This window comes from Rhodnius prolixus, unplaced genomic scaffold (assembly GCF_049639745.1).
Source record: "Rhodnius prolixus isolate KJV_2025 unplaced genomic scaffold, Rpr scaffold_6, whole genome shotgun sequence".
NCBI lineage: Eukaryota > Metazoa > Arthropoda > Insecta > Hemiptera > Reduviidae > Rhodnius > Rhodnius prolixus.
In genome coordinates this window covers 38,326,778-38,353,136 of record NW_027411634.1, presented here as the reverse complement: position 1 = coordinate 38,353,136, position 26,359 = coordinate 38,326,778, and the positions used below count along the sequence as shown (strand labels likewise).

The 26,359-nt window shown below is 33.8% G+C and overlaps 2 protein-coding genes and 1 long non-coding RNA gene across 11 annotated transcripts in view; 1 reads left to right on the top strand and 2 right to left on the bottom strand.

Annotated features, from left to right (window-relative positions):
* The window catches only part of wge (BAH domain and coiled-coil containing protein winged eye), a 205,445-nt gene extending 187,927 nt beyond the window's left edge, over positions 1-17,518 (bottom strand). For 4 of the 6 annotated variants that reach the window (XM_074140773.1, XM_074140772.1, XM_074140776.1 and 1 more), the window contains exon 1: positions 17,180-17,515. The gene's annotated coding sequence lies outside the window, so the exon portion shown is untranslated. Of the gene's footprint in view, positions 1-17,179 lie in introns of all 6 variants that reach the window. The other 2 variants (XM_074140775.1, XM_074140774.1) reach the window with 2 other exon arrangements.
* A 2,638-nt stretch (positions 17,519-20,156) lies between these two features.
* LOC141460601 (uncharacterized) lies at positions 20,157-21,459 on the top strand. Its single transcript, XR_012462211.1, has 2 exons — positions 20,157-20,570; positions 21,048-21,459. It is a non-coding gene; the product is annotated as an uncharacterized lncRNA (long non-coding RNA).
* Positions 21,425-25,408, bottom strand: LOC141460593 (uncharacterized). 4 transcript variants are annotated; one of them, XM_074140765.1, is made up of 3 exons: positions 25,258-25,408; positions 23,545-24,113; positions 21,425-21,961 (listed from the first exon to the last, which is right to left on the bottom strand). In XM_074140765.1, exons 2-3 carry the CDS (start codon positions 24,110-24,112, stop codon positions 21,537-21,539), a joined length of 993 nt encoding a protein of 330 aa, XP_073996866.1. In that variant the 5' UTR covers position 24,113; positions 25,258-25,408; the 3' UTR covers positions 21,425-21,536. The 4 variants fall into 4 exon arrangements, with proteins under 4 accessions (XP_073996866.1, XP_073996865.1, XP_073996863.1 ...); XM_074140764.1 differs by having other exon boundaries at positions 25,135-25,405; XM_074140762.1 differs by having other exon boundaries at positions 25,214-25,405.
* Between the last annotated feature and the right edge of the window lie 951 nt (positions 25,409-26,359).

Here is a 26,359-nt window from a genome sequence, read left to right as displayed (position 1 = left end):
AAAAAAAAACCTTCTTGCCGAGTTCTCCAGAGATTGTTGTCTCGTTATAGACAACACAAGACTCTCACAAACTCCCAGGAAGAGCATCATAATCTTCAAGCCCGGTAGGTATTGGCCCATGAACTAGGGACTATCTTTGCGTAAAAATATCGCCCCGAATCGGTGGAAATACCAAAAATTCGAAGATTAGTATCGCGGCCGACCGGAATTGCCTTTTAAATAATTTATAGCGATTCTTTTTTTTTTTTTTTTTAGAAAATCGACTTCCTTTAAACTGTTGCTAAACTGTTAACTTCCTTTACATCTGTTGGAGACTATCAGATGGATCTGAATCATTTTTTTTAGATAAATTTATTAATACGGATTGGTTCTTAGAGTGCGGTGAAGTAAGAGGTGCTTCTTAGACATGATAATTTGATCATGAAATTTATAATTAAAAGTTTTGAATTGGAAGAAAATTACTACAGCGGGTGGGACCTGCAAAGCTAATATGTAAAGTGGTGCTGGGTTCGATTCCCGGTCTTAGCCTTGGATTTTATTTAATGGTTAATACGAGAATTTAACAGTAAAGTTTGTTAGGCGGTTAAGAGACTAGACCCGCAATGCTGGGATGTATTGTTGGTTTAGTGGGTTCGATTCCCGGTCTTAAGCCTTGGATTTTATTTATTGGTTAATAAGAGAATTTGACAGTCAAGTATGTTAGGTGGTTAAGAGACTAGACCCGCAATGCTGGGATGTATTGTTGGTTTAGTGGGTTCGATTCCCGGTCTTAAGCCTTGGATTTTATTTAATGGTTAATATGAGAAATCTACAGTAAAGTATGTTAGGCGGTTATAGGCTAGACTCGTAAAGCTAAGATATATTGCGGTACTAGTCTAGGTCTTGGATTTTATTTAATGGTTAATACGAGAAATCTACAGTAAGGTATGTTAGGCAGTTAAGAGACTAGACCCGCAAAGCTAAGATGTATTGCGGTACTAGTCTAGGCCTTGGATTTTATTTAATGATTAATATGAGGTATTTATTAGTAAAGTACGTTTGCTAGTCGCCTCCGTCCACGACACCTAGTAAATGGTAGTTGGACGTTAATCCCCACCTGAAAAAATAGACGATTACTTACTTTTACTTCCTACTTACTACAGCGGACGCACGGAGAAGCTTTCACGTGTTTTCAATAATTTTTAGCAGACCAATGAATTCCTGGTACACGTGCAAAAAAACATGTGGTAAAAGCTTATTTTTAACAGCTGGCGCGTTTCAAGATATTTTTTTTACTCAGGGAATATACAATAGTAAGGTTTTGGGAAGCTGTGACGTCAACTATGCACCAAACGGAAGTTTTCTTTAATTGGAAAACGGTTTTTCTCAGCAGAATTTCCAGGAAAATGCAGACATCCAGTTTTTTTCTTTTGCGCTATTGTGTGCACCTTCTTTATTTAAACTGTCATGATCTTGGTGTATACTGTCGATCGAGCGACAAGCGGTAAACAGGGCACTTTCCTAGATTTGATTCTGGGTATCCTAGCAACCCGTTTTATTTCGTGATAGTATTTTAGACAGATTATTTTAGACCAAACAGTTTTTGTCCCTGTAATAATAAATAAAACCTTCAATACGTTCTTAGTAAAATAACCCAACTGTAAAAGATCAACTTAATTAAACTGGTGACGGAAGAAGATAACCGCTGTTACTTGGCAACGAACTACGAATAGAAACGATCATTTACAACTTTATCCGAACTGTTTTTATTTTACTAAATATTTTACTGTCTCCTGTTGCGCTAAACTTAATCAAATGTCTACTGGTAATTAACAAACTCAAACGAAGAGGACTCAAACTCCTAAAACGAGGAGGATATCTATTACAAAAGCAATAATTAAAGTATTTCAATCTTGAGTCAGTTGGGAACACTGTAATTTTTACTTTTTTTAATTAGAAGGCGCATCATTGGCGCTCGGAGCTATTTTCACTACACTACCGGTTTCCGGACAGTTTTTCACAGTTACAGATAACATCGCCGTTTACAAGTAAACTGTTACTACGAAGAGAAAAAAAAACTAAAAGCAAGCAGCCGGATTCGAACCCCTGGATCTACGAAAGAATCTAGTTTCCTAACCCCCAAAACCAGAAGTCGCCAAAGTGGTCTACATAGACCTCCAGGGATCTATTTAACAAAATTAGGGGCTCGATCTGAGCCAAGGGTGTCGAAGGAAAAACAATTTCGAACCCAATATAGCGGAACCTTGCAAAGGAACACCAGGCACACCCATCTCATTAATTAAGAAGCAATACTGTCGTTACTTTACTTATTATTTAATAAATATTGAAGATATTTAAATTTCAACATTAAGATATTTTTCATAAAACTATTGGTTACACAATGTAAAATTACTTTAATAAAATGTTTAAAAATCATAAAATAAATGTACAAAACACAGTACCTAATAGATAGTTTTATTTTAATTAACTGAAAATTACTTTCATAGGGGTGTCGATGGAGATTTCATGATCACAAAAAAAGTTTGGCGACCCCTGCCCTAAACTAATCTCTTCCCTACTTTATATATTTAATTCATTCCAAATATTGCAAGGATATCGACATCCGGTTGGAAAACACATTACAGGGAAAGTTAAAACACTTTAACAAACATTTTCCTGTGGAAAACGATTCACAATTAAAAGTTATAGAATCTACAAGTGGCCATAAGGCTCGTTACATTTAAAGAAAATCGTTTAGCGCCATATTCTTTAGGCTCATTCATTAAACTCTAAGAGAATTTCAGAACTTAAATTACAGTAAGAGAAATTCAAGCGATTGGTTCGCACCAGGTTGTTGTTTTCCGCACTCAAAACGGATATTTCCGGTCGGAAACTTCAAATCAACGGCCTTCCGCTATCGTAGTACTTCCTCTTTCACGAGGAATAATCGAGAGAACAACTGTTGAAATATTTATAGTAACTTAATCAAACTGTAATAATCGATTATACTTAATAAGTAATCGATGGCGGCGGCAACGAGATTGTTAACGTTCCCACTTAAATTGCAGAACATAACGATTATTACTGTCTACCCTGGCCATCAATTTAAGTTTTAGTATACTCTCTCTCTGGAGGACATTCATCCGTAACATTGCCAGTATACCCAATCGACCATGGCGCGCTGCGTTTGGCCATGACTGGTAACTTTATTGAGTTCTCCCAACTAATTCGGATAGCAGCTATTCGTCCAACTTCCGGGTTATCTTCAGTCTCCGAATATCCGCAACATTTTCTCGTCGTAATATAAATGGTTGCAACTAATAAAAAATTCTTTAAAACTCGTAAAGTTGCCTTTAATTTTTGTTTCCTGTTTAGAACGTACTAAAACGAATTTGCCCCAAAAATGCATTCAAATTAATTTTCTTCTATACGTAATTTATAATATTTACGCGTTTTAGATAAAATCCTCGAAATCATTTTGGGAAAATTCCTAGAAAATTTTCAAGTAGTTCATTTTATAGCAAAATTTTCTTCAAACACAAAAATTTCATCAAACATTAACTCTCGTTTGTTAGATTAAATTTCCTAAGTACTCTTAATCGAATTTTCTTGGAAAAATGCTACAAATAAAACTTGTAATATAGTTTACGGAAAATCGTTAGAGCTATTTTCAAGAAAACTAAAAAAAAAAAAGAAGGAAAATATCCGTTTAAGTAAAGCAATACTTCCGGCGGAGTGATTTTGATTGATCGCTATGTTAACAGTCGTGTCGCCTAGCGGAATCGAACTCAGCTTACTGCTATTTCCTTGTTCTTGTTCACAACGATATCTGTTGATCTTGGAAAAAATTGCAGTACTTCTCATTTTGTTCGGCGTAAGAGATGAGGGAAAAAAAAGTATCTTATACATCGATTTTAGGAATATTGCTGAATCAATAGATTAAATTTAAATTTAATTATTTAGAGGGGTGGAAGGGCAAAAGGAATTTAAGTTAGGTAACGTTGTAGTAATACATTTTATATTTAGCGAAGCAAGGTGGGAGTAATTATGTTATACTGGCAAAAATCTACGACAAGGCGTCTTACATAAATATAAATAGAATGGCAGGCTGAAAATAGCAGCAAGTCTACAACAGAAATAGACGAGCTAAAATAGGAAGCAAAAAAGAGCGCAGGCAAATACTTCCCACTTTTATCTCGAAAAAGAGAGACCGGAAATAGAGCGTAAGATTAAATAAATAAATAAAATAAATCAATCATGTAGCAGGATGCCAGAGAATTTTACACCAGACGCAACAATATCGGGAACAAACAACTTCAACTACTCCAAATCACAAATTACAAAAAATAATCTGACTCTAACGACAATCCACTGCTAATCCATTTTCCGGCGATTTTTCGTGTAAATTATAAACACACTTTCCTTGGCCAAAGAGAAACACATGCCAATATATTTAGTATAAATGAAAATTATCAACATTACTCAGGCTTGTTGTAGCTCCTAAAAAGTTTAAGTGTTGGGTATACATATGCTAAACTGAAATACACCAATACCTTGCGTAATTGCATACTGCGAATGTAAGACAGGGGCAAAAATTATGCCTACCTTATCTAGTACAAGAATCTTATAAAACAAAATCTGATTAAAAATTATAATATATTTTTTTTGTAAATGCCTCTACTCTGTCCACAGATCTTTGTTGCCCAGATCTTGTAAGCAGGAGGAGTCCGCTGTTGCCCAGAAAGATTTTTTTGCCGATTCCAGTACCTTCAGTTTATTCCAGAGCTTCTGGATCTCCGTTTCTGTTGCTTATCACACAAAAACGTTCTTGGAACTCAATAACTAAATATTCTTTCTGCGCTTACCACATCTTGGTAGCCATAATAAGCTCTTTTTCTTTGGCAGGAGATAAACCCTAACAACTTTTAAGCTAACACGTAATATGTTTATCAACGTTACGCTTTTTCGGGCAGTTTTTGACGATCAACCCTAATACAACTGCCCTAACGGATAGTTTTAATAAATACAATAATATAATATGTGACACAAACATATTATTGGATAGAATTAAGACCATCTGAATCCGATACTTCCTGTCTAAGTTGAACCGGAAAGCAACTTTCTATTAGCGTGAATTTTTGCCCCCGCAAGCATACCAACTCAAGTTCCTTTAGTAGTCGTCCTCGGACCCATTCGTTTTGACGATCGAATAGTTATTTGATGTCAGAGAGAGAGGCCATTTCTGCACAGATCTGCACTCTAGTCTAAAGCTCAGCCTCGAACTAAACGTTTTTTTCTTAATGAACGTCCATTTAGTGAAGTTTCAGCAGTTTATAGGGCCATCTAAAAACATTAGTATCTCAGTTCATTATTTTTGGTGACTGATTCATAGTTTCAATAGGATGAAAAAGTAAATGCTAGTTTTCAGTCGTGATAGAAATAGAAAATAAATTTATTATTCTGGGACAATTGTCCCCAAAGAATAAATACAGGTACAAATAGAGGCCTTAATAGTTTGGCCTGTGATTAAACAGAAAATAAATAAATAAATAAGTATTTACAAAAAGTGAAAATAAAAATAACAGCAGAAATTAAGGAAATAAATTAAAACAATTAGAATTTCGGAGGAAGCTGAATAGAAAGGAGGTAACTGAATAGACGGGATTTAAAGATGGATACGGTAGGAGCATGGCGAACAGACGATGGTAAGGAGTTCCAGAGAGAGGTAGCACGTATTAGGAAGGATTTGTCAAAGGATGAGGTACGGTGAGAGGGAATATAGAGATCAGATGAGGGAGATCTAGTGTTACGGGAATGGATGCAGGATTTAAACTTAAGGAGTTGAAAAATATAGGAAGGCCTTTGAGACTGGATGACTTGAAAAAGGAAAGAAGCCAAAAGATACTGGCGGCGATAGATAGGAAAAAGCCACTTCAACTCATCGTAGCAGTGCGAAATGCGAGAGTCTCTGGAAATGCTGAAAATAAATCTTATGAAGCAGTTCATGAGGCGCTTGAACTTAGCTTCAATATCACCAGAAAGACCGCCATACACTAAACAACCATAGTCGAAATGGGGGGAAACCAAGAGAGGAAACTAGGAGTTGCCGGGTCTTAATTGGAAAAAGGTGACGGGAACTATTAAACTGCTTAAGGATATGGATGGAACGACGAGAGATTTGGGAAACATGGTTTTTCCAGGATAGGTTTTGATCAAAAGTGATACCAAGGTTTTGTCGTGATACATATATTCTGCCGAGCTTGGGACCTAGGGACTACATTACAGGGTTGGTGTGTCTTCTGTCTTGGTCCATGAACAGACAAGACAGAAGACACACCAACCCTTTAATGTAAAATATTACTTTGTAAACTAGCCCAGAAGATAATCTAGTCCCTAGGTCGAAAGCTCGGCAGAATAAATGTATCACGACTGAAAACTGGCATTTATTTTTTCATCCTATTAGTATCTTACTTTTCGTAATATATATCGATTATTATAAAAGGAAAAGGCTGTAAACGGAAACGGAAATCGACTATTATAAGGTTGTAAACTGAAAGAATCTTAAGATGCTTCCCCTAATGACGTTTTAGTTTTTAAAATATATGTGCCGATTATTACAATAAGGAGACTTTCGTAAATCACACACACTTCAATAATGAAAGTTCATAAAGTTCGAAAAAAAGTTTTATGTTACTCGGAAGGATGTGCTTTAAAAGTTAGCTCCATTCCAAAAAGCTAAGAAGGTGAAAAAAAATAATGAATTTACTTAAACTTGTAGATTAATATCAAAACGAAGACAAGACCAAACTTTTAGCTTGTAAATAGATAGAATATAAAGTACTAAACTTTTTCTATTTTTTAAGTTTAAACTTATTTAACTTCGAGTGCTTAGGTAATAAAAAAATATTAAACGCTAAAAATACGATGAAAGAAATTTTAAAAACCTTTTAAACAAGCACAGCAGGTTACCAAAAAAGTAAAATGTAAAAAAAAAATAAACGAAATCTCATTTTACTTTGCTTTTATGATTATAACTCATTAAATTTTTATTCATTTTATGACTTAACTGAAAAAGTTCTGAAGTTGGGAGTTAGTAAGTACTTACAAATCAAACCAGATTATGAGAATGATATTTGGGTAGTTTTACACGTTCCACCTGCATAGATGTAGCATTAATAATTTTGCTGGAAGTAAGGCTATATCGTGTACAGATAAAAAGGCTAGATTCCATTTCCTAAGGCAATGTGGACAAATGAGGCTTACTGTTTGCAAAGCCGTCTTTTTCTTTTAGGTCAAGTAGGCAAAACCTCTCCTTTTTCTAAGATACAGGAATGGTTCACCTTCCTTTCTTTGTTTTGCGCCTTCATCAAGTTTATACCAAAACTTATTTTGGTTACAAGGTGTTGCCGTATTTCAAAAGAAAAATAAAACTGACGCCTCTCGAAGTTCTTGTTTTTTAAAAAAAAAGAACTGCAGGTTTCAAAAGAATTACTCACAGTACGACTTCAAAAGTTGGGTTTTATTCTTGAAAGTGAAAATATTCTTTGAACATCTATAAACAGCACGCGTGATCAATTAAAAATTAATTTGCATCCATTAACGTAAAATCAAGATAACGCACAATCAAACCATTGATGATGTAACACAGAAAAATTGATTTAGGCTGAGAAAATATTTTCTCATCCATCATACACGCCCGACCGACCAAACTCCAATTGATTGTAGGCCTTTTTGTATTTATCTATAGAAAATCATAATATTATGCGCGGTAAAAACTTTCGATATAAAAGCAGTTAACAAGAAAACGTTTCTCAATATTTTTATTAGATACTTCCGCTTTTCCGATTTTGAATCATTGAAAGATTTTCTTCTTTAATTCGAATAATTTTCCCAGAAGAATTTTGTTCTGGAAAAGAGGCGGATTAAGCTTAACTTTATTGCGTCATTTAACGGTTAAGCACATCGTACGTAAATAACAATAATAATAATAACAATATGTAAATCCAAATCTGAATAAAATAAGTTGAACGGAAATGCCGTCTTACTAATAAAAATTTCAGCGACTTATTACGCACAACTTCTTCGACAGAATTTCATATCCAAAAAAATGCTGCAAAATAGTGGTTGTCCACGTCATCTGCTGTTATTTTTATTTAGCATTTACAACCCAGTAAAGAAAGAACAGCTGTCGAGTATTACGCTTTCCCCGGAAATATTAGTTTTGAGATTTCCGCAGTTAGAAGAAAAGTTCACCGGATTTCAGGGAAAATACTTGAATATCTACGTTGAAAGCGTAAGTTTTGGCAGAGATGGACCAAAATTTAATAAATTAAATTCCAATTGAATTAAAATAAACTTTGCTATTGGCTGAACCAGGATCGGGCCAATGCACCTTCATTCTGTCTAGGTGGTACCTCATCTACATCAACAATATCACTTTCCTGAAACTCAGCAGCACCTTCATTCCACCAATACGAGTGCCATCAATTGTAGAAAGTGCTTGGAGAATTGGGAAAAACTTTTGATCTTCTCTCTAACTATAGGATTGTCTAGTGAGTCGCCAACATGGTTAAATGTGAGTGTAAGATGGTTCTATATTAGTCTAGTGAGTCGTCAACAAGTTTAAATGTGAGTGTAAGATGGTTCTATATAAGTCTAGTGAGTCGTCAACGTGGTTAAATATGACTGTAGGATTGTCTAGTGAGTCGCCAACATGGTTAAATGTGAGTGAATAAACAATATATTGTTTCCTTTCCATTCTGAAAGACCCTCTCCAAAAATTCTGAGGTTGTTGACTCTCTTTGTCCAAAATCTCAATATTTTGTTGAGGAGTGTGCTTGAGGATTATCGCAATTCAGTTTTTGGAATAAGTTCTGATGTCTCTATTAACGTATCGCTGGACCAATCGTTTGGTGGGGGCACCATGATCAACGGGTTTTTTGGCATTAAAAAATGTCATGGAGGTGAAACAGGTAATACTTTTAACTTGCAACTTTAGTGTTACCAGCTGACGGAAAACACCGATAAATGAGGAATAAAACACATCCTCTCTATCCGCATTGAGTAACCAAGTCGGTTCAGTAAGATGCAGGTTACATTAAAGTAGTATTCGCCTACTTTGTAAGTGGCAAATCAATTCAAGGTTGGTTCAATGTATCATAGAGTGAGATTTACTGGAATGTATACACAGGACTAAAACAATTACTCACAAATTAACTGAGTAATGTAGCCTTGCTTGGGATATTTCTAATCCAGGAACATCCTAAGAACGAGCTTCACTAGAGTGGAATAGCAAAGGTGAAAAATTAGCTCAAATAACTTATTTCATTAACATGGAGATGTGTAGTAGGTAGATTCACAAAATAAGTTAAATATGAGTGTACGATTGTCCTACATAAATCTAGTGAATCGCCAACATGGTTAAATGTGAGTGTAAGATAGTCCTATATAAGTCTAGTGAGTCGTTAACGTGTTTAAATATGACTGTAGGATTGTCTAGTGAGTCGCCAACATGGTTAAATGTGAGTGTAAGATGGTTCTATATTAGTCTAGTGAGTCGTCAACAAGTTTAAATGTGAGTGTAAGATGGTTCTATATAAGTCTAGTGAGTCGTCAACGTGGTTAAATATGACTGTAGGATTGTCTAGTGAGTCGCAAACATGGTTAAATGTGAGTGTAAGATAGTTCTACATTAGTCTAGTGAGTAGCCAACAAGGTTAAATGTGAGTGTAGAAATTGCATTTATGTTTACAGAAACTGCCACTAGAGTTCTCCACCGGATGGAGTGTAAAGTAAGCTTACAGCCCATTTAATGGCGGCTTACAAGTCTATTTCTTTTTCATCTATTTCACGATTAAACGATACAAATTCTCAAGTTTTTTGTTTCTGTTAACGATAATTATGTAAAACATGAAGTATTATTCCAAAAGAAATATTATTTATCATATTTTTAAAGATAAATTTTTTTTCTTGCTTAATTCGAAAGTTTATCAAATACCTATGGGAGAAATGTTGGAAAAAAATTTTTAAATTAATTATTTCATTGATTTAATTGATTTCAAAGTATTGGCCAATCACAGTGCAGTATAGTTGCAGGCTGTGGGCGGGTCATGCCCACCTCTAGTTCAACCACGCCCCATCCAATGAAAACGATTCATGGCTGGTTAAAGCGTATTAAAAATGGTGCTTCAATACTTTCTCTTATATTTCTAAATATTTTCTCATATTTCATTAACTTCTTATTATTTTATAAATAATATTAATCTTACGTAGATATTGAGATAAAATGCTAACGAATTATTTGAAAAAATAACCTTTCTCAATTTTCAAGAAATTTTGTAATAAATTAAGATGGTTTTTGAATAGTTTTCGGCAATATTCGACAGTTTCACTTCACTTTCTCATGATAAGAATCTCGTATGAACACTCACATGACTTTTTCTTACCATAATTTACGAATGTAATTTAATTTTAATTTAATTGTAATAATGATGTTAATAGAATGCGATTCATTCTCTCTGAACCAAACTATTAATTCAGAAAAAATTACAAGCCAAACTGACATTTAAGTTTAATTACGCCATTAGATCAGCTTTAAATGAATCCGTTTGACCAATTCATAGTAGATTACAGAAAAAGCCTTTCTTTAGAATTGCACTTACGGTGTAATTGATTTTCTATCTTCTTGGAAGTTTGGTTGGAAATTTAACAATTAAATACTTAGAGGTAGTAAAACTTTAAAATATCTAAATGGAAGTTTAGAAAACCTTATTTAACCTCTCGTAAAATAAGAGTTTTAAGATGGTCCTATATAAGTGAGTCACCTACACGGTTAAAATAGATTAATAATCACAAAATTGTCGCCTAAATGTTAATAATTTAAATTGAATAACTTAACTACTGCTCACTGAATTTGATCCAAACATGTACCATCAGCAAAAGAAAGTCTTGAAGTTTTTGGAAGGAACACTGAGAAGTCCCTGATTCTCAGTGTGTAAGGTGTAAGGCAGTTATCCAGAGTCAGCTTATAAAGAGTATGATGATACTCTGTTAGCGAAATGTCTGGGAAATATGGTGGAGATGACAATACTTTGATCTCACAGAATTATTTGACTCTACGAATGTTGACGTTGGTCCACTGATGATCCTCATCGTACCAATAATCATCGAACTCTCAGATAGATATTACACCATCGATCGTATCGACAAGTGGAAAGTAATCAACTTCTTACGACTATAGACAGCTGACAAAACTGCCTTCTTCCTTTTATATTCTCATTTATGTTACAAGTTCCGTTGTTTGACTCTATATTACCTTGTAACGATTATCAGACAGTATCTAAGCAGCAACTCGATGAATCCAAGCAGAACAAAAGTACGTGAAGTAATCACCAGAAAGGGCTTAACGTCTAACTATCTACAGTTAAGTGTCGTGAACAGGAGCGACTAACAAACATATCTTATAATTACTTATGTCTAACAAATAAAAAGTAGCTCCATACGGGGGATTCGATCTGGCAATCTTCCACTTATAATTAAATCGCATAACCACCAGACCAACATCCACCGCTCACACGCGTAAATGTGAGTTTTGTTGTAGTTTGAAACGCGGAAATCAAAATTTTAAAACAAAAACGGGCTTTGAAGCTTTTTCGTAATGTACGACCAAAAAAATGCCTGTAATACCGTACTTTAACCTTGATTAAAGAATAAACGTTGTTTTTACTGAACAGAAAACTTACAAATAAACATTACGAATGAATGAATGGTTGGAAAGAAGGAAGACACCAGAAATAAAGTTGTACTTTTCAATGAGCAACGTTTATATTTTTCTTTTATCATTAAGTCGATAAAAAGCACAACTGGTTTACATTTTTTAACTCCCTTTTTTGGTAGTGATTTCGAAGCGGACTTTACTGAGTCCGTACCGAATGGTGAACTCTTAGGGTGGCGTAATTAAAGTGAAGTAATCGCCTATTTTTTCAGGCGGGGCTTAACGTCCAACTACCAATTAGGTGTCGTGGACGGAGGCAACTAGCAAACATACTTTACTGTAAATTTCTCATATTAACCATTAAATAAAATCCAAGGCCTCTAGACCGGGAATCGAACCCAGTACCACAATGCAAATTAGCTTCGCAGGTCTCGCCTCTAACCGCTCGGCTACCGTGTGTCGTCTTGACGTAATTAAACCCTACAATCTGTACTTCTGATGGTCAGAAATTGTTTGAGCGGCATATAACTTCAGGTTAACAATGTCCTAAGTTATATTCTAAGACAATTTTACAAAATTGAAGTACTTTGGGACGTACGTTTTTTTTTAAAAAAAGTGCCAGTTTTACAAGACCTCGACGTTTTAAATAGGTTTTCAGTGGTTAATTTTGTTTCAACATCATTCAAGTAGTTTTTATTTTTTTTTAATGCATTCAGCGTGAAAGAATGATCAAAATGGGTTCTTATTGCGTTCTACTAATGGTGGAAGAAATGGTCCAATAGAAATTAGCCTAAAAGAAGCTCATTATCCAACTAAAACCTCTCTGTCTGGAGTTCAGCGAGATCCATCAATGGCACTCTGGGAATCTGGGACTAAAATTTTTCAATAAAACAATCAAAAGATACAGGAGACCTCAACACTGTGCTATCGACTAGCTAGAGGTGGCGTAGACTTGGTATGAACGTTCTGTTAATTTATTTTTTCTCAACACTAACATGCCCTAATATTCTAAAACTTTTACGGTACAAATGAAGGCTATGAAAAAAAAAAAAAAAAAAACAGTTTTATTACGGAAGACCAACAAAAAAGTTGTTTCGCACCGTGAAGTATAATAGAAAGCTTAAAACCGTACAACTACCCTAGCTTTGCGCGCCATATGGCGTAACTCTAAACTGCCTCACAGCATGTTTTATAGTACACACAATTTTTGTTGTGTACAGGACAGAACATTCAGCACCAACCTATCATTTCTTGATAGTTTGACATTTAAAGTAAGAAAGAAAAAACAAAAAAAAAAACAGCGCTCTTATAAGTGGGGGTGAAGCAGTTATTTGAGAACCTTTTAAATCAGTGAAACAACCAATGAATACGTAATCGTACCAAACTAAAAACTACCGCTAAAATATACAATTACATAAATCAATGAAACAAGAAAAAAAGTAAGCGTAAACGAGTTTTATACAAATTAAAAAAAAGTACAATTTAATGGGGGGCGAAAATCATTAACTGTGAGTACCAGAGATCTTTAAAAATGCTTCTTTTTTTTTTGTTAGTTACGAAAAGATAATTAAACGTAATTATGGTGAAATTTCATGCTCACCCCAAAATTGTATAAAGCTAGACGCAATCGTACTAACAAAGATGAACCGTCGATTGAAAGCAAACAAAAATAATCACCAATACTTTTAATTTCTCTCTTACAATCAACAACAGCAGGTATTTTGTTCGTGTTCAACTTTTCGTTGAGAGGTTCTTTTTTGCACGTTTTGACTATGAAAAGGTACATTTTTGAAAATGATCTAAAGCACTAAGAATGAAGTCACAATTCAATAACAATGGCAGGCCAAAAAAAAGTCACAATTTAGGCTGAATAACAAGACGGGTAAAATCAGACAAGTCAATTTTTTTTTTTTGTTTTAAGTACCACAAACAAAGTTAAAATTTAAGCATTCAAAGGGGCTCCTTTATTAAGCTAGAGGTGCTCCAATAAATGCTGAATCGCTACGGCACTGAGAAACTCCAGCAATTGTTTGAGCGGCATATATGTAACTTCAGGTTAACAATGTCCTCTAAGTTATATTCTAATACAATTTTACAAAATTGAAGTACTTAGGGACGTACGGTTTTTTTTGAAAAAGTGCCAGTTTTAAAAGACCTCGACGTTTTAAATAGGTTTTCAGTAGTTAATTTTGTTTCAACATCATTCAAGTATTTTTTATTTATTTTTATTGCATTCAGCAAGAAAGAATGATCAAAATGGGTTCTTATTGCGTCCTACTAATCGCCTATTTTTTCAGGCAGTGCTTAACGTCCAACTACCAATTAGGTGTCGTGGACGGAGGCGAATAGCAAACATACTTTACTGTAAATTTCTTGTATTAACCATTAAATAAAATCCAAGGCCTAGACCGGGAATCAAAGCCAGTACCACAATGCAAATTAGCTTCGCAGGTCTCGCCTCTAATCGCTCGGCTACCGTGTGGCGTCTTGACGTAATTAAACCCTACAATCTGTACTTCTAATGGTCAAAATACAATCCAACAATGGTGGAAGAAATGGTCCTATAGAAATTTATGAAATTAGCCTAAAAGAAGCTCATTGTCCAATCAAAATCATAGCTTGCATGATTATTGTATTCGTGATCGGTTTTAGTATTTTCATCCCAAAAACCATTATACAGTTTGGTGTGGAGATCTCTCCGACTTCATATAATGTTACCGTCTTGCACCACACTTGGTAACTGAGTGAGGAAGAAACTTTACATGTATGGAATCAAATCTAGGCAACCGCAATATCGATTGAGAGTAAAGAAATCTGAATGAATTTTAACAAAAATTAATTAAACCTAGTATTGTTTAAAGGTCCAGCAAGTTCTGTGTGTATTGTTTTGGAATTGTAAAAACAGGAGTTCTAAATTTATGCGGGGGCCAAGATAAACACGAAATTATTTAGGCGTTTAACGGAGATCCCTCAGGAGGATGTTCCCGAAAATCGAGAATTAAGGAATAGAAAAACTGCTCATTGTTTGGTATGAATTAAATTCTTTGGCATGCAAAATAGTCTTTAACAAGCAGAGAGAGGACAATAAAGGATTAAATGAGAACAGCATCTGTGTATCTCTTAGATGTGCTACCGACAACTTTAATAGAAAAATTCATTAAGCGTACAGAAGATGGGAGACATAGTTCCGTCTTCAACATTTGTAACTTTCTCACTTGGGGTAGAGCTTCCCTTTTTGAATAACTATAAGCTTCTTAGTAATTAAATGCGTGGCTAAAATTGCAAATTATAAAAAGAATCGCTTTAAAACCATTATTCGTAAAACCATAACTGTATGAAAAAAAAAACAGGAGAATTATGAGTAAAAGCAGTGCGGGTGTTCACACCAATTTCTTTTAACCTTTTTCTTACTCCTGGTTAAGTAAAAGTACAGTGATTATTTAGTAAACTAAGAAAATTAGACTTTAGTGGTACAGAAGACGGTTACAAGCTTCTTCAAACCAAAGTACACTAACTTTACACACAAGTAGGTATGCCACTTCTATTTAAGCTACAAGAAATCAAATGCCCAAAAGTGATACTGTATTAGAGAGGTCCATTAGATCCTGATCTTCGAGAAAATCGCCGTAAGGATAGTGACCAAAAATTCATTCAGCGTCTTTCCGTACGATTTATAGCCACATCTTAACTTTCCACTTTCTTGATTCACACCACAAGAGTCTAGTACTCAGAAAAGCATTCTGCGCAATCAATAATCGCTCTTCCACTTTTTAGCGTAAACGGCAAAACTGCAACGTAATGGAAACCAAAGATTTATTAGATGGTAGGAAAGCCGGAAAAAGTTTTGAGCCTTAGGTAATGGCTTTTCTACGGGTTAGAACAAGCTTTAAGTCTAGCACTATCTTTAAAATAAGTTCTTTTGCTCTATTTCTGTTCAAATCTACTTTTTTATTACAACGAACTATTTCCCAAGGCGCTAAAACCTATTAAAATAGTATCTATTTCAGCCAAAGACAAGCTCATCAGCGGTAATAAGAAATGCAACGTTTTCAGAAATTTAAACATCATAAAAATTTAATTTGCAAAAAAAAGGAAGCATTGGCAATAAAATGACATTTTTTTTAAAAAAAAAAAAAAGTGTGCTCGCCACTTTCAGAGGCGATTATCAACTTCGGCGCGGAAAAGTTTCAAGTTTAAAGAAAATGCACATGCTGGAAATTTCACAATTATTAGAAGAGATAATCTTTGTTATTAACATTAGGTTTTCCAGTAGAATAATAGGCTAAAAGAAACGTTTTGTTATGCCGCGCGTCACCAAAATATGAAACCTAACAGGTTTATAATATTTTTAAAAGAATTCTATGCCTTAAATTTCATAAAGGAGATGCTTAAAATGTAAAAATAAAAATTTAAAATCAAAGGAAAAAAGTACATCCTACTAAAATAAATACAATAAAGTATTTTTTGTTTTAATATTTTCAAAACTTTAAAATATTTTATAACTAGAGAGTAAAATTTAAGAATAACTAAAATGAGTAACAATTTACTTTGTTAATATAATTAGGTTTCATTCAATGATTAAATAATAACAAATATTAGTTGGTTTAATCATTACAAAAGGTACAGCGCAAATTTACGGCCACTTTCGGGAATAAAAGGAATAAAAATATAAACCTCAAAGGTAGTCGACACCTAGTAGTTAGTGAATCAACTTTAAAGGCTTTTTCTTACAAGCAGCTTAGGAGAAAGCAATTGGCTAAGTTTTTCTCTTTGTGCTTTAGAAAACATAAAAACGGCTAGGGAAGAAAAATACCCGATCAGTAAGTTCTGCAATTCCGATCAAACTGGAATTTTTGCAATAAACTTTGCTAATACTAAAATCATGTTTACGTTAAATTGCCAGAAAAAAAAAATCGAAATAGCACTGTTCAAGATGGACTGCCTTAACGCCTTTAAAAATGAATTTTTTGAGAAAAACTTTTCAACATAAAACTAACAAATCTTATTGCTAGGTATGTACTAAGAAAAAACAAAAATTTAGGAGCTGACTTCTTAAAAAAATGGCAAAACAAAAACTGAAAAAATCATCTCGTTAAAGATGCTATCAAGTTAGGCTAATTTTGAAAACAATTCTTTCCAAGTGTACGGGGCCCAAAAATAATTATTTCCCTTGCACCATAAAATTCGAAAATCAAAATTCCTCTTATTAGCACAACTTACGGAAAATTGAAAATAGTTTAAAACCGGTCCGCATTGATTTCAATGTTAGGTAATCGGATTGTCACCAGATTTCCGTGAACACTTTTAGATTTTGAATTGTCTACGTATTTGAAGCAAAAGAAAAAACTAGTAATTTTTAATTTATGAATAAAACTAAACAAAACTTATAAAAATTCATTAGGAAATTTATTTTTAAAATTGGAAAAAAACTCGTGAAAAAAGTAAGCAAATTGCAGGCAGTAATACGTAAAATTGTAGAAAACTTACCCCGGCGTTTCTATTATTCCAGTTTGTTGGCCTTTCTTGCAATAAAACTGAAAACCTCAAATGTATCCAAGCAGTAAAACCTCACTTTAACTTTCACTGTTTTTTAATATTTTTTAACCACAATATCACTGTTTAAATTCACTTGCACGTTTCACAAGAGAAATTCTTTGTAGTGTGTATAATTTTAGGAAATCAAACCTTTTTTTCACGTTGAAAACAAAAATTTTTAGAATTTTAGACAGCAATTAACAAACAAACCGGGTATTTCACAGCATAAATGCGTACACGGGACACGCTCGGTGTGGCGCTTGAAACGGTTCTGAGCTGAACGCTTTCAGTGGTTCTAGTGGGGGTAGAGAATTCTCCCCTCCGAGTTGTCTGCCTTTAACCTCCCACCTTTAACAGAGTTGATTTCGTTCGTTTTTTTTTTATTTTAATTTTTTTTACTGCAAAGCATTTTATACGGTCTTCGTTTGCTGCACAATTCTTTTTGGCTTCTTAACTAATGTTCAGAACTTATAAAACTTCAAGTTAGTTGAATTTATTTTTAATATTTCAGAAGAGTATCGTAAAGCACTTGAAAACTTTGGTGAATTGTTTTAACTTGATTTCTTTTCTGTTCACACTAAAGTAATAATTGAAAATCTCGTTTTAATAGATTTGCGTGATTCTTAGCGAATTCCCTCAAAAAGAAAAGAAGACTGAACAGTTTGCAAGGGATCTTGGACTGGGCGACGCCAACTTTCAAACTAAAAGGGAGGGGGTCAAATAAAAATTATTGCAAAAAAGTCTTTAGATTTATGAAAAAAAAATTATTTTGTATTGTATTTTTTGAATAAAGTAAAATCGTAGTTTTCAAGTACTATTTTTCTGTGTTCACACACACATTGCTAGTCCGGTTAACCTTTAAACACTTTCATTCACCAAATCACTTTACAATACGAATTAACGAAGCCCGAATGTTAACGACTATCAAATTACAGCCTCTTGCTAGTGCGCAATACTCCACTCTGCGAAATGAATTACTACATATTACGGAGGCTGGCTTTCGTCATTGTTCGGAAAGGCTAGCGCGAATTGATTGTTCCCTTTTTCAATAAAAACTGTTTTTTTTTTAATTCCGTATTATTTTTCCAATTTCAGAAAGTTGGTTAGATTTGATTAAAGCTTGTTTCTATTGTTTGCATGTGCCCTAATCTGCTCCCGCTGACGGCGGGTACATTAATATTCTCCAGCAATGTAACGTGGCCTGTAGACATCTTGAGAGACCTCCGGTGCAATTCCGTTTTGCAGCCCCCCCATATAATCTTAAGTAAAATTTTGTTGCGTGCATCCAGCGCTTAGGTTTCTACTATAAGACGCATTTTAGATATGATGTAATTTTAACATGTTGTAACTAATGTTTTAATAAATAAATAGGGAAGGGATTAGCTATGAGGTTAGCATACTGGACTCCCACGCGGAGGTCCCGGGTTCGAATCCAGCAGCTGACCCTTAGATTTTCTCTTCCTAGGAGCTTCTTACAGCTCACTGTCCGGTGATGGACAGTGTTGTCTGTAACGAGAGAACACTGTCCGGAGGCCGGCAGTGCACTGGAAAAAGCTCCGGGCGCTAATGACCTCAGCTGTTAATGCGCCAAAAAAAAAAAATAAATAAATAAATAACACCACTAAATCTAAATCCTAAATCTAACATTAATATAAGAAAACAACAAATCTTCAACCCAAATTGATGAAATAGAGAACATCTTGGTCTCCCAGTGTAACCTTACAAGGCTGTCGTGCAAAGCGAAACATATGCAACATGAGCGCGTGGGTTTGCAAAGCAGTCCTTACCTGCAAATTGCACGATATCACGTAGAATGCTGATCACGCGTAGAATGCAAATATAGCAGCAGCCACTACTATATTTCATTTGTGTCATTTCCCTAACTATCTTGAAATTCCTCGCATTAAGAAATAGCTGATTATACAGCTGAAATTCGTCTCCAAATTTACTCTTTAATGTATTGTCTACAGTTTTGTCGTTACTAGTTTCTACTAGTCTCTACTTTCATCTGTAGATGAAACCGTGCCCATGATGAGAAATAAAAAATTGTAAAGCTGAATGCCTAAATCAATCAATATTTTAAAATGTGGCCGATTTTTTCTTTTAATTAGGCAAACATTTTTTGAGATATTAAACAAAATTATAACAAAAAATATTGTGATTAGAGTTTATTTTGGAGTAAAATTCTTAATCATTTCGGCAATTTTGTTTTTTGTTTTTTTCCTTTTAACCAAAATTATTACACCATCCAGTCACGACTGTGCCAGTAATCGTACTGGCATAACTCTACCGACGACACATTCATCAGAAATTACGCCACACTGGAAGACCCGCCCAGTTAAAGGGAAAAGGTGTGGCCAAATATTAGCTCCTCCCACATCGCCACGATTGCTATAATAGCCCTACCATAGGAGGCAAACACTCATGTTTAGTTACACACTCATGCGAAAAAAGTAAAAAAGCCTAGGATTTTTTTTATTCTTTGACATTTTTGTTTTATTTATAGTTTTAATACCGAAATTTATTACTTGCAATTTAAAGAAGTGTTATATGTATTATTCTATCAATAAGTTGGGTGGGCTCCCAAACAAAGTATTGAAACAACTAATTATTTTAATACAGGGTTAAGAATTATTTATTTGCAAGTTTACTGATATGCTACCATAAAAGTTTCTTCTAATTAGAGAACACTCGGGAAAATTTTTAATTATAAGAGAAATTTGGGTATTTTTGTGGCAACACTGAACAGCTTCATAAATTAAAGTTGTGTCTACTTTTTCCTTTCTTTGTTTTACAGATTTTCCCTCTTTGATTATACGTATTTTATGAAATATTAATAATAAATAAATAAAACAAATAAGTAAATAAGCAAAATAACTTCTTCAGTAATGTATGCATGTTTGAAAAAATGGTAGTAATTATGAAGGATACTATAGCTATAAATAGTAATGGAATTAATTATGAATACGAAATGGTTTTAGAAACCTGTTGAAATTATCTAGTTGTTTAATCAAATAAAATGGTGTCGTAACAAATAAAAAAATCAATTATTCTAAATTCAGGTCGATACATTTTAACAATATGCAAAAAACTCAATGGAGCATTTGGAAACAAGCAGAGTGGATAAACGTATTAATTTGTCCCTTGGAAACCTTGTCATTAATCGTAATAATCGATTATTATGAAAAGCCCCAGATCATATTGTGATCTATTACTTTAAATCGATGTAGTTACAATTTATCTTTTTGTAACCGGTGAGAGATGTGGTTAATTTACAAGAATTGCTGAAGAAGTTTCTTCTTCTTTCTAGAGTTCTGTGAGCTTTTTGGTGACTTGTCATTAGGTGAGTAATTGCTCTCATTTGTAGAGTCTGCTTAGCAATTTCTCCCGTTGTTCTACTATGTTTTAATAGAGGCGAATTCTCCTCCATGATTGCAAAATTTTAAGTATAATTATTTTAGCAAAATTAGGAAATATGCATTTTTCCTGACACAATTCGAAGTAATAACAAGATCGTTCGATTAAATCAATTATTCATTAGAGTCTAAAGTTTAAAAAAAGACAGCTTAGCCCTATTGCATATTCATGTGTTGATTCCTCTAAACTTTTCCAGTAAACTTGCAATGCTAAGAGCTTTCTCTTTCTAAACTAGCGAAGAAAGCTAAGAGCGAAGGGATATGGCTCAAAGCTTGCAATTTTAAAACTGCAAGCATGCTAATGTTTGTAAATACGGCAATCACTATCCCCAAGATAACAGCTGAGTGCAGATGGCTGCTTGTAAGATCTAATAGTTTTCGTAATTTTTGTTTTTTGTTTCAAGAGCGGAAAGAAGAAGTAACCCACAATTCGTTGGAAAGTGATGGTCGTCTCTAAAAAGGTTCCAGCTTGGTGAATTCCTCTTCAACTCTGGTGGTAACAACCTAAGCCTTCCAGAGAAGCCCAGATGAATTGATGAGTTGTCAATAAGGGATAACCGCTCGCTACAGAAATTCAAGTCTATGCCACCCAGTTGACAGACATTGGTTCCCCAAAAAAATGAATTGGGTCACTTCATCAAAATTCTGCAAGGCTGAATATAGGTAAAATGAAAGAAAGATTAATACTATTCTCAATTTTGAAAAAAAAAAAATTCGGGAACAGCAAGTTACCTAACGGCTTATTTTGAGTTAAAAGTTCTAAAAATGTATTAATCTCATGGAAATGATATGATAATTACAGTTTATTTGAACCAATGTTAATTTTTGTTTTGTACAAAGAGTCAAACCACAAAAGCAAGGGGAAAACCAAAGAATTTTTCAATTTTTTCCTGTTATATAACCCGCATTATTTTAGCAATAGCTGCCATACAAAGTGGACATCTTTTTGGTTGACGTACAGAAGCCACCATTGTTCGTGTGAATGCAATTGATTTTGCACAATCATAGCATAAACATTGATGACCACAAGGCATGACAATTCTCGTAGCTTTATTTTTAATACATATTTGACAACTATGGTCTTCAGGTCCGGCTGCTTCCACCTTTTCTGGATTTGTCTCCTGCACAAAACTGTAGTAGAGATCAGCTTCCTGTTTTGCAGCTTCCGATAATGTTAATCTTTTATATTTTGGCACTAGACGCCATGTTCTGGACATTTTACGCGAGACAGTTTCAGTGGTGATTTTTTCAAAGTCTCCATTTACTAGTTCTTGCTCTTCTTCCGGGAGTTCTTCTGAGAAACCACCTCGAGGCACTTCTGGAAAACGGAGAAAAAAAAATAGAAATTGTATTAAATTAGGCATTAAAGAAATGGAGATATTTGCAGATCACATCGTAATGGCAGAAACTTACAGTAAATATACGATGTAGGTTAGCGGTTGCTGACGTGCATCGTGTGAAAAAATGAAAGATATCTTCAGTAAATAGTCGGAGGATATTGATTGTTAACTCTCAGTAGGGTTCCATGGGATATCCAAAGAAAAGATGAAAGAAGAAAGCATCCCAAGATGACGGTTTACCTGGAGCTATGGCAAATTCAGCGAACCACACAACAATTTTGAGATTTGAGGTGACCATAATCTCAATAAAGAGGCCGCTTAATTTTCAGCTGTAATAATACTTTGATTTTACAATTTTCGTTGAGTTTCTTGAATTTAAGGTAATACGCTTTTAAACAGAATTATCTCTTTACTGAAACGATTTGCTGAAAAGATTTGCCTTTCTCTGCTGCTGATCTTTTTAGGTATTTTTGTACGTATTTTTTTATACGTATCCATTTGGCTACAAGATGCATTTACCTAAATAAGTAGTCTTTACTCTTCTTTTGCGGACAACTTCATATATCACCTTCATTTTGCAGACAACTGCTGTAAATTTTGTTAGCTCTAGAAGCTATGCTATTCCTCCTCTCTCTTGTGTCCTAATTGGACGATATATTATCATAGAATGTGTCTCAGATATGACAAGTAAATGATACGAATAAAAAAACATTCTTTAAATCTCCGAAATAACGAAAAATAATCATATTTGAATCGTATCATGTATCACCTTTAAAAAGCACATTGTAGCCATTTGGCTACAGATATAAATTTATTTATAATAAATAACTCCATTTCTTAAATGAGACATATTTTCTATTCAATTTTTTTATAAAGTAACTTTAAAACTACTTTAACTTATTTTTGACTACCATCAAGAGCTTTTGAAAAGCGATAAGTTAGTGAAAAACCTATGTTTTTTTACAGCAGATACTTGACTTTTAAAGGATAAATTCAAAAAGTAACAAAATATCGTAGCTATTCTAATATAAAATAACTTTAAAAAAAAAAAATGAATCTAAACGTTACGCTTCACAGTTTTCTAAAAACCATTTATCCAGACACAAAGGTTTTTTTATTTTAAACTCAAACTCGAAAGTTTGCCTTGATCGCAACACTTTCCTTATCTAGGAAGATAAAGTAATATTGTCAACAATTTTTAGAGGTAGTACGGGAATCACTATAACCATCAATGGACGGTCATGGTCGGAAAAAATTGAGTTTATTATACACACACCCACAACACGTCCTTGAAACCACTTGTTTTTTAAGAATCAGGGAATCCCAAAACTGATATTTTGGTATAAAATCCAAAATGGAATATTTCATTTAAACATAGTTCATCTTAGTAACAAGTAAGAGAAACTAGAATTTAGGATGAGAACTGCAATGGAAGGAAGTTTTTTGTTGCATTCCAGAATTTTTCGAAATGCAGGGTTCTCCTCAAAATATTTTATTTAAAATGTCATTTTATAAACGATGTTACGATCGATATATGACTAAGACATGGATAGAAAATCACCTGCTCTACGTCTGCTTCTCTCTCTTCGCGAAGGCGTTCTGATTCTATAGGTAGGGCTTCTAGATCTGGATGTAGTCCTGGATTCAGAGTCTGACTGTTCTATTTGTGAGCTTAGGATAAAGATCGTATCCTGGCCAACACCGACGGTCTCTCTATCATAAATAGTTTCCGTCACCTCATCCACCTCTTCAATATTGGTGGTTTGCATTTCTTGGTCTGCATAGGTTTGTACAACCGTGATAGCTGCTGGGACATCACCATTTACATCAGTTTGGACTGCTTTTTCTTCTACAGTACTAGATTCTTCAACCACTAAAGAAGTCATCATTTCTTCACTTTGTCCAGTATTAATATTACTAGAAGATCCACTTTCTTCAAAATCCTCGACATTCTTTTCTTCAAGTTGGAGTTGATCAATTTCTTCGTTTTCGTCATGGTTATTCTTGGCATCATTATTGTTTTCCGTTGGAATTATTTTGTTTTCTACCAGAAAGTTTATCTCATCACTTACAGAATTATCAAATCTTATTTCATCATTTTTAATTACGTCATCATTCATTATATTCATTCTATAAAACAAAAATTAATTAAAAAAATTAAAATTTGGTGTAAAAGCGCGCTCTACTTTTTCTTTTCGACAATTCGAAAATTATTCGTATTTTCAGTTTGTTTCACTATAGGTTCATTAAAATTAAAATAGGATAATCCATTGCCAACAGCATTATAGATTGAAAAGGAAACTGTTTTTGGAAATTAGGTTTAAATTTCCTATCAACGTACTTTTAAAAAGTAGTTGGACGTTAAGCCCCGCCTGAAAAAATAGGCGATTACTTTACTTTAATACTTTTAAAAAAAAATTAGGTGCAATTTTTTTTTAATTATATTTACAGTTATTTCTCCTGAGTAAATTAAATCCGAGATACTGTTAAACTATTTATTCAATTTCTTTCTAAAGTAAGCGGAAATCTCAGTCAATTAATACTGTAATCCAATGAGAAACTAATTTTCTTACTCCACCTAACTGTAATTCTTAAATTTGAATTACACTAGCAATAATAAAAAAAATACACAGAATATAGACAGCAATGCTAGTTGTCCGAAATTTTCTAGATGGGAAATAATTAAATTATGTTTTTTTTTTTAGTTTAAAATGAACGGTGCATACTTCTGCAAGACTTTTGGACTTGCCGAAGCGATGTCATTGTTACTCTCAAGCAGATATCGTACAAGAATTGTAAACGAGCATGCAGGTAGCTGACAAAAACCCGTAGCTGTTTGTGTAAACGTTTAAACTTTGTTTCTTCATAGAACACGTTACAATAATTTATCTAAAAATATTAATGCCCTCTTATTATAGGAGGAAGGATCTTAGTTAAAGTCTAACAGAAATTCTCGCCACTACCCGCAGGCAAACTCGGGCCCGACAACCCTCACAAATTCACATTTACAAACGTCTAGATTTGTCTATAGAAATTTTGACTCGAGTGATCCAAAATTCTCGGACGCAATGGGATTCACTTTTATTAAGCCATTTCCTTTTCAATCTGCAACTACTGACGCATAAATATTTAATAAATGACTATTTTTTACCATTCAACCGATTTAAAATTATTCTAGGTTTTTGATTGGAAGAATAATAAAACTTCTATGATTGGTTAATTTCACAAACCTGCCTTAAGTGATTTTTATTCTATTAGATAAATTGATAATTACAAAGTCAGGACCCACTATTTACACTTAGCTTCTCGAGTTTATCTTATCACTCAATAAAACTGAATAATTTTGATTATAAAAAAAAAAATACATAAAATATAATTTAAAAATTCACATTAAAAATTTTACTAATTCAGATGTTGTACATATTATTTGTAAAAATTTATTTGTACATGATATTATTGCTTACAATGAATCATATGCTTAAAATATCAATGAATTGACCCGAAGTATTGTTCACTAAACGTAGTTTTGTATTTTGCATGGTTATGCTTTATTCTGATGTTTATCAGTTATGGGTAGGCTTTGACTCAGAAGTGCAGGAAATCATCGACTTATTTACGAGAAATTAACGATTAAAATTTTTAAGTACAAAGTGAATTTAGATAACTCCAGCAGTAGGGCCCTGATTAGCATAGTGTGTGCCCTGCGGAGCAAGTGAGTTATATAATTCAACAAAGTACAAACTCCCTGGCAATCACACTAGACCAGCTGTGCACAAGCTGCCCGCTGCTATGTTCCTGCAGAGCTCACTGTTACACATCCCCGGGCATGATGTTGTCAAACATAAGAGTAAATCATTGATCAATCAATAAATTATATAACACATATTTCTTGATTTCTGGCTTCGTACTAAAAGCAAAAATAGCGATGGAATAAGATTTCCGAAATTAAGATTTTCCCGAAATTGCAGGAGGATGATTTGAAAATTTGATTTCAGCAAATGAATTAAATGTTTTTGGTCGGGCTCTGTCTTGAAAACTAAAAGCTCAAAATTCTTACTTCGTTTGGATACTATCGGGATTCCAGATACTAAAGTTACGGTCAAATTCAATATCACAAAACCAGAAAGTGCAACTTTTCGGATACATTTTTTTCCTTTCAATTTATTTCCTGATAAATGGCTACTTCATTTTCATTGGTACACATGTAAGCCCCTTAGTTCTATTAGAAACATTTGGCTGGATAATTGATTTCTGATTTTTAGGAACTGCAATTTTAGACTTCCCTCTATAGTAACCGTACTGAACAATGTACTGTTCTTCATCTATAAAATATATGTCTTCTTGCATTAGTATAGAAATACGTATTCGAACTATAC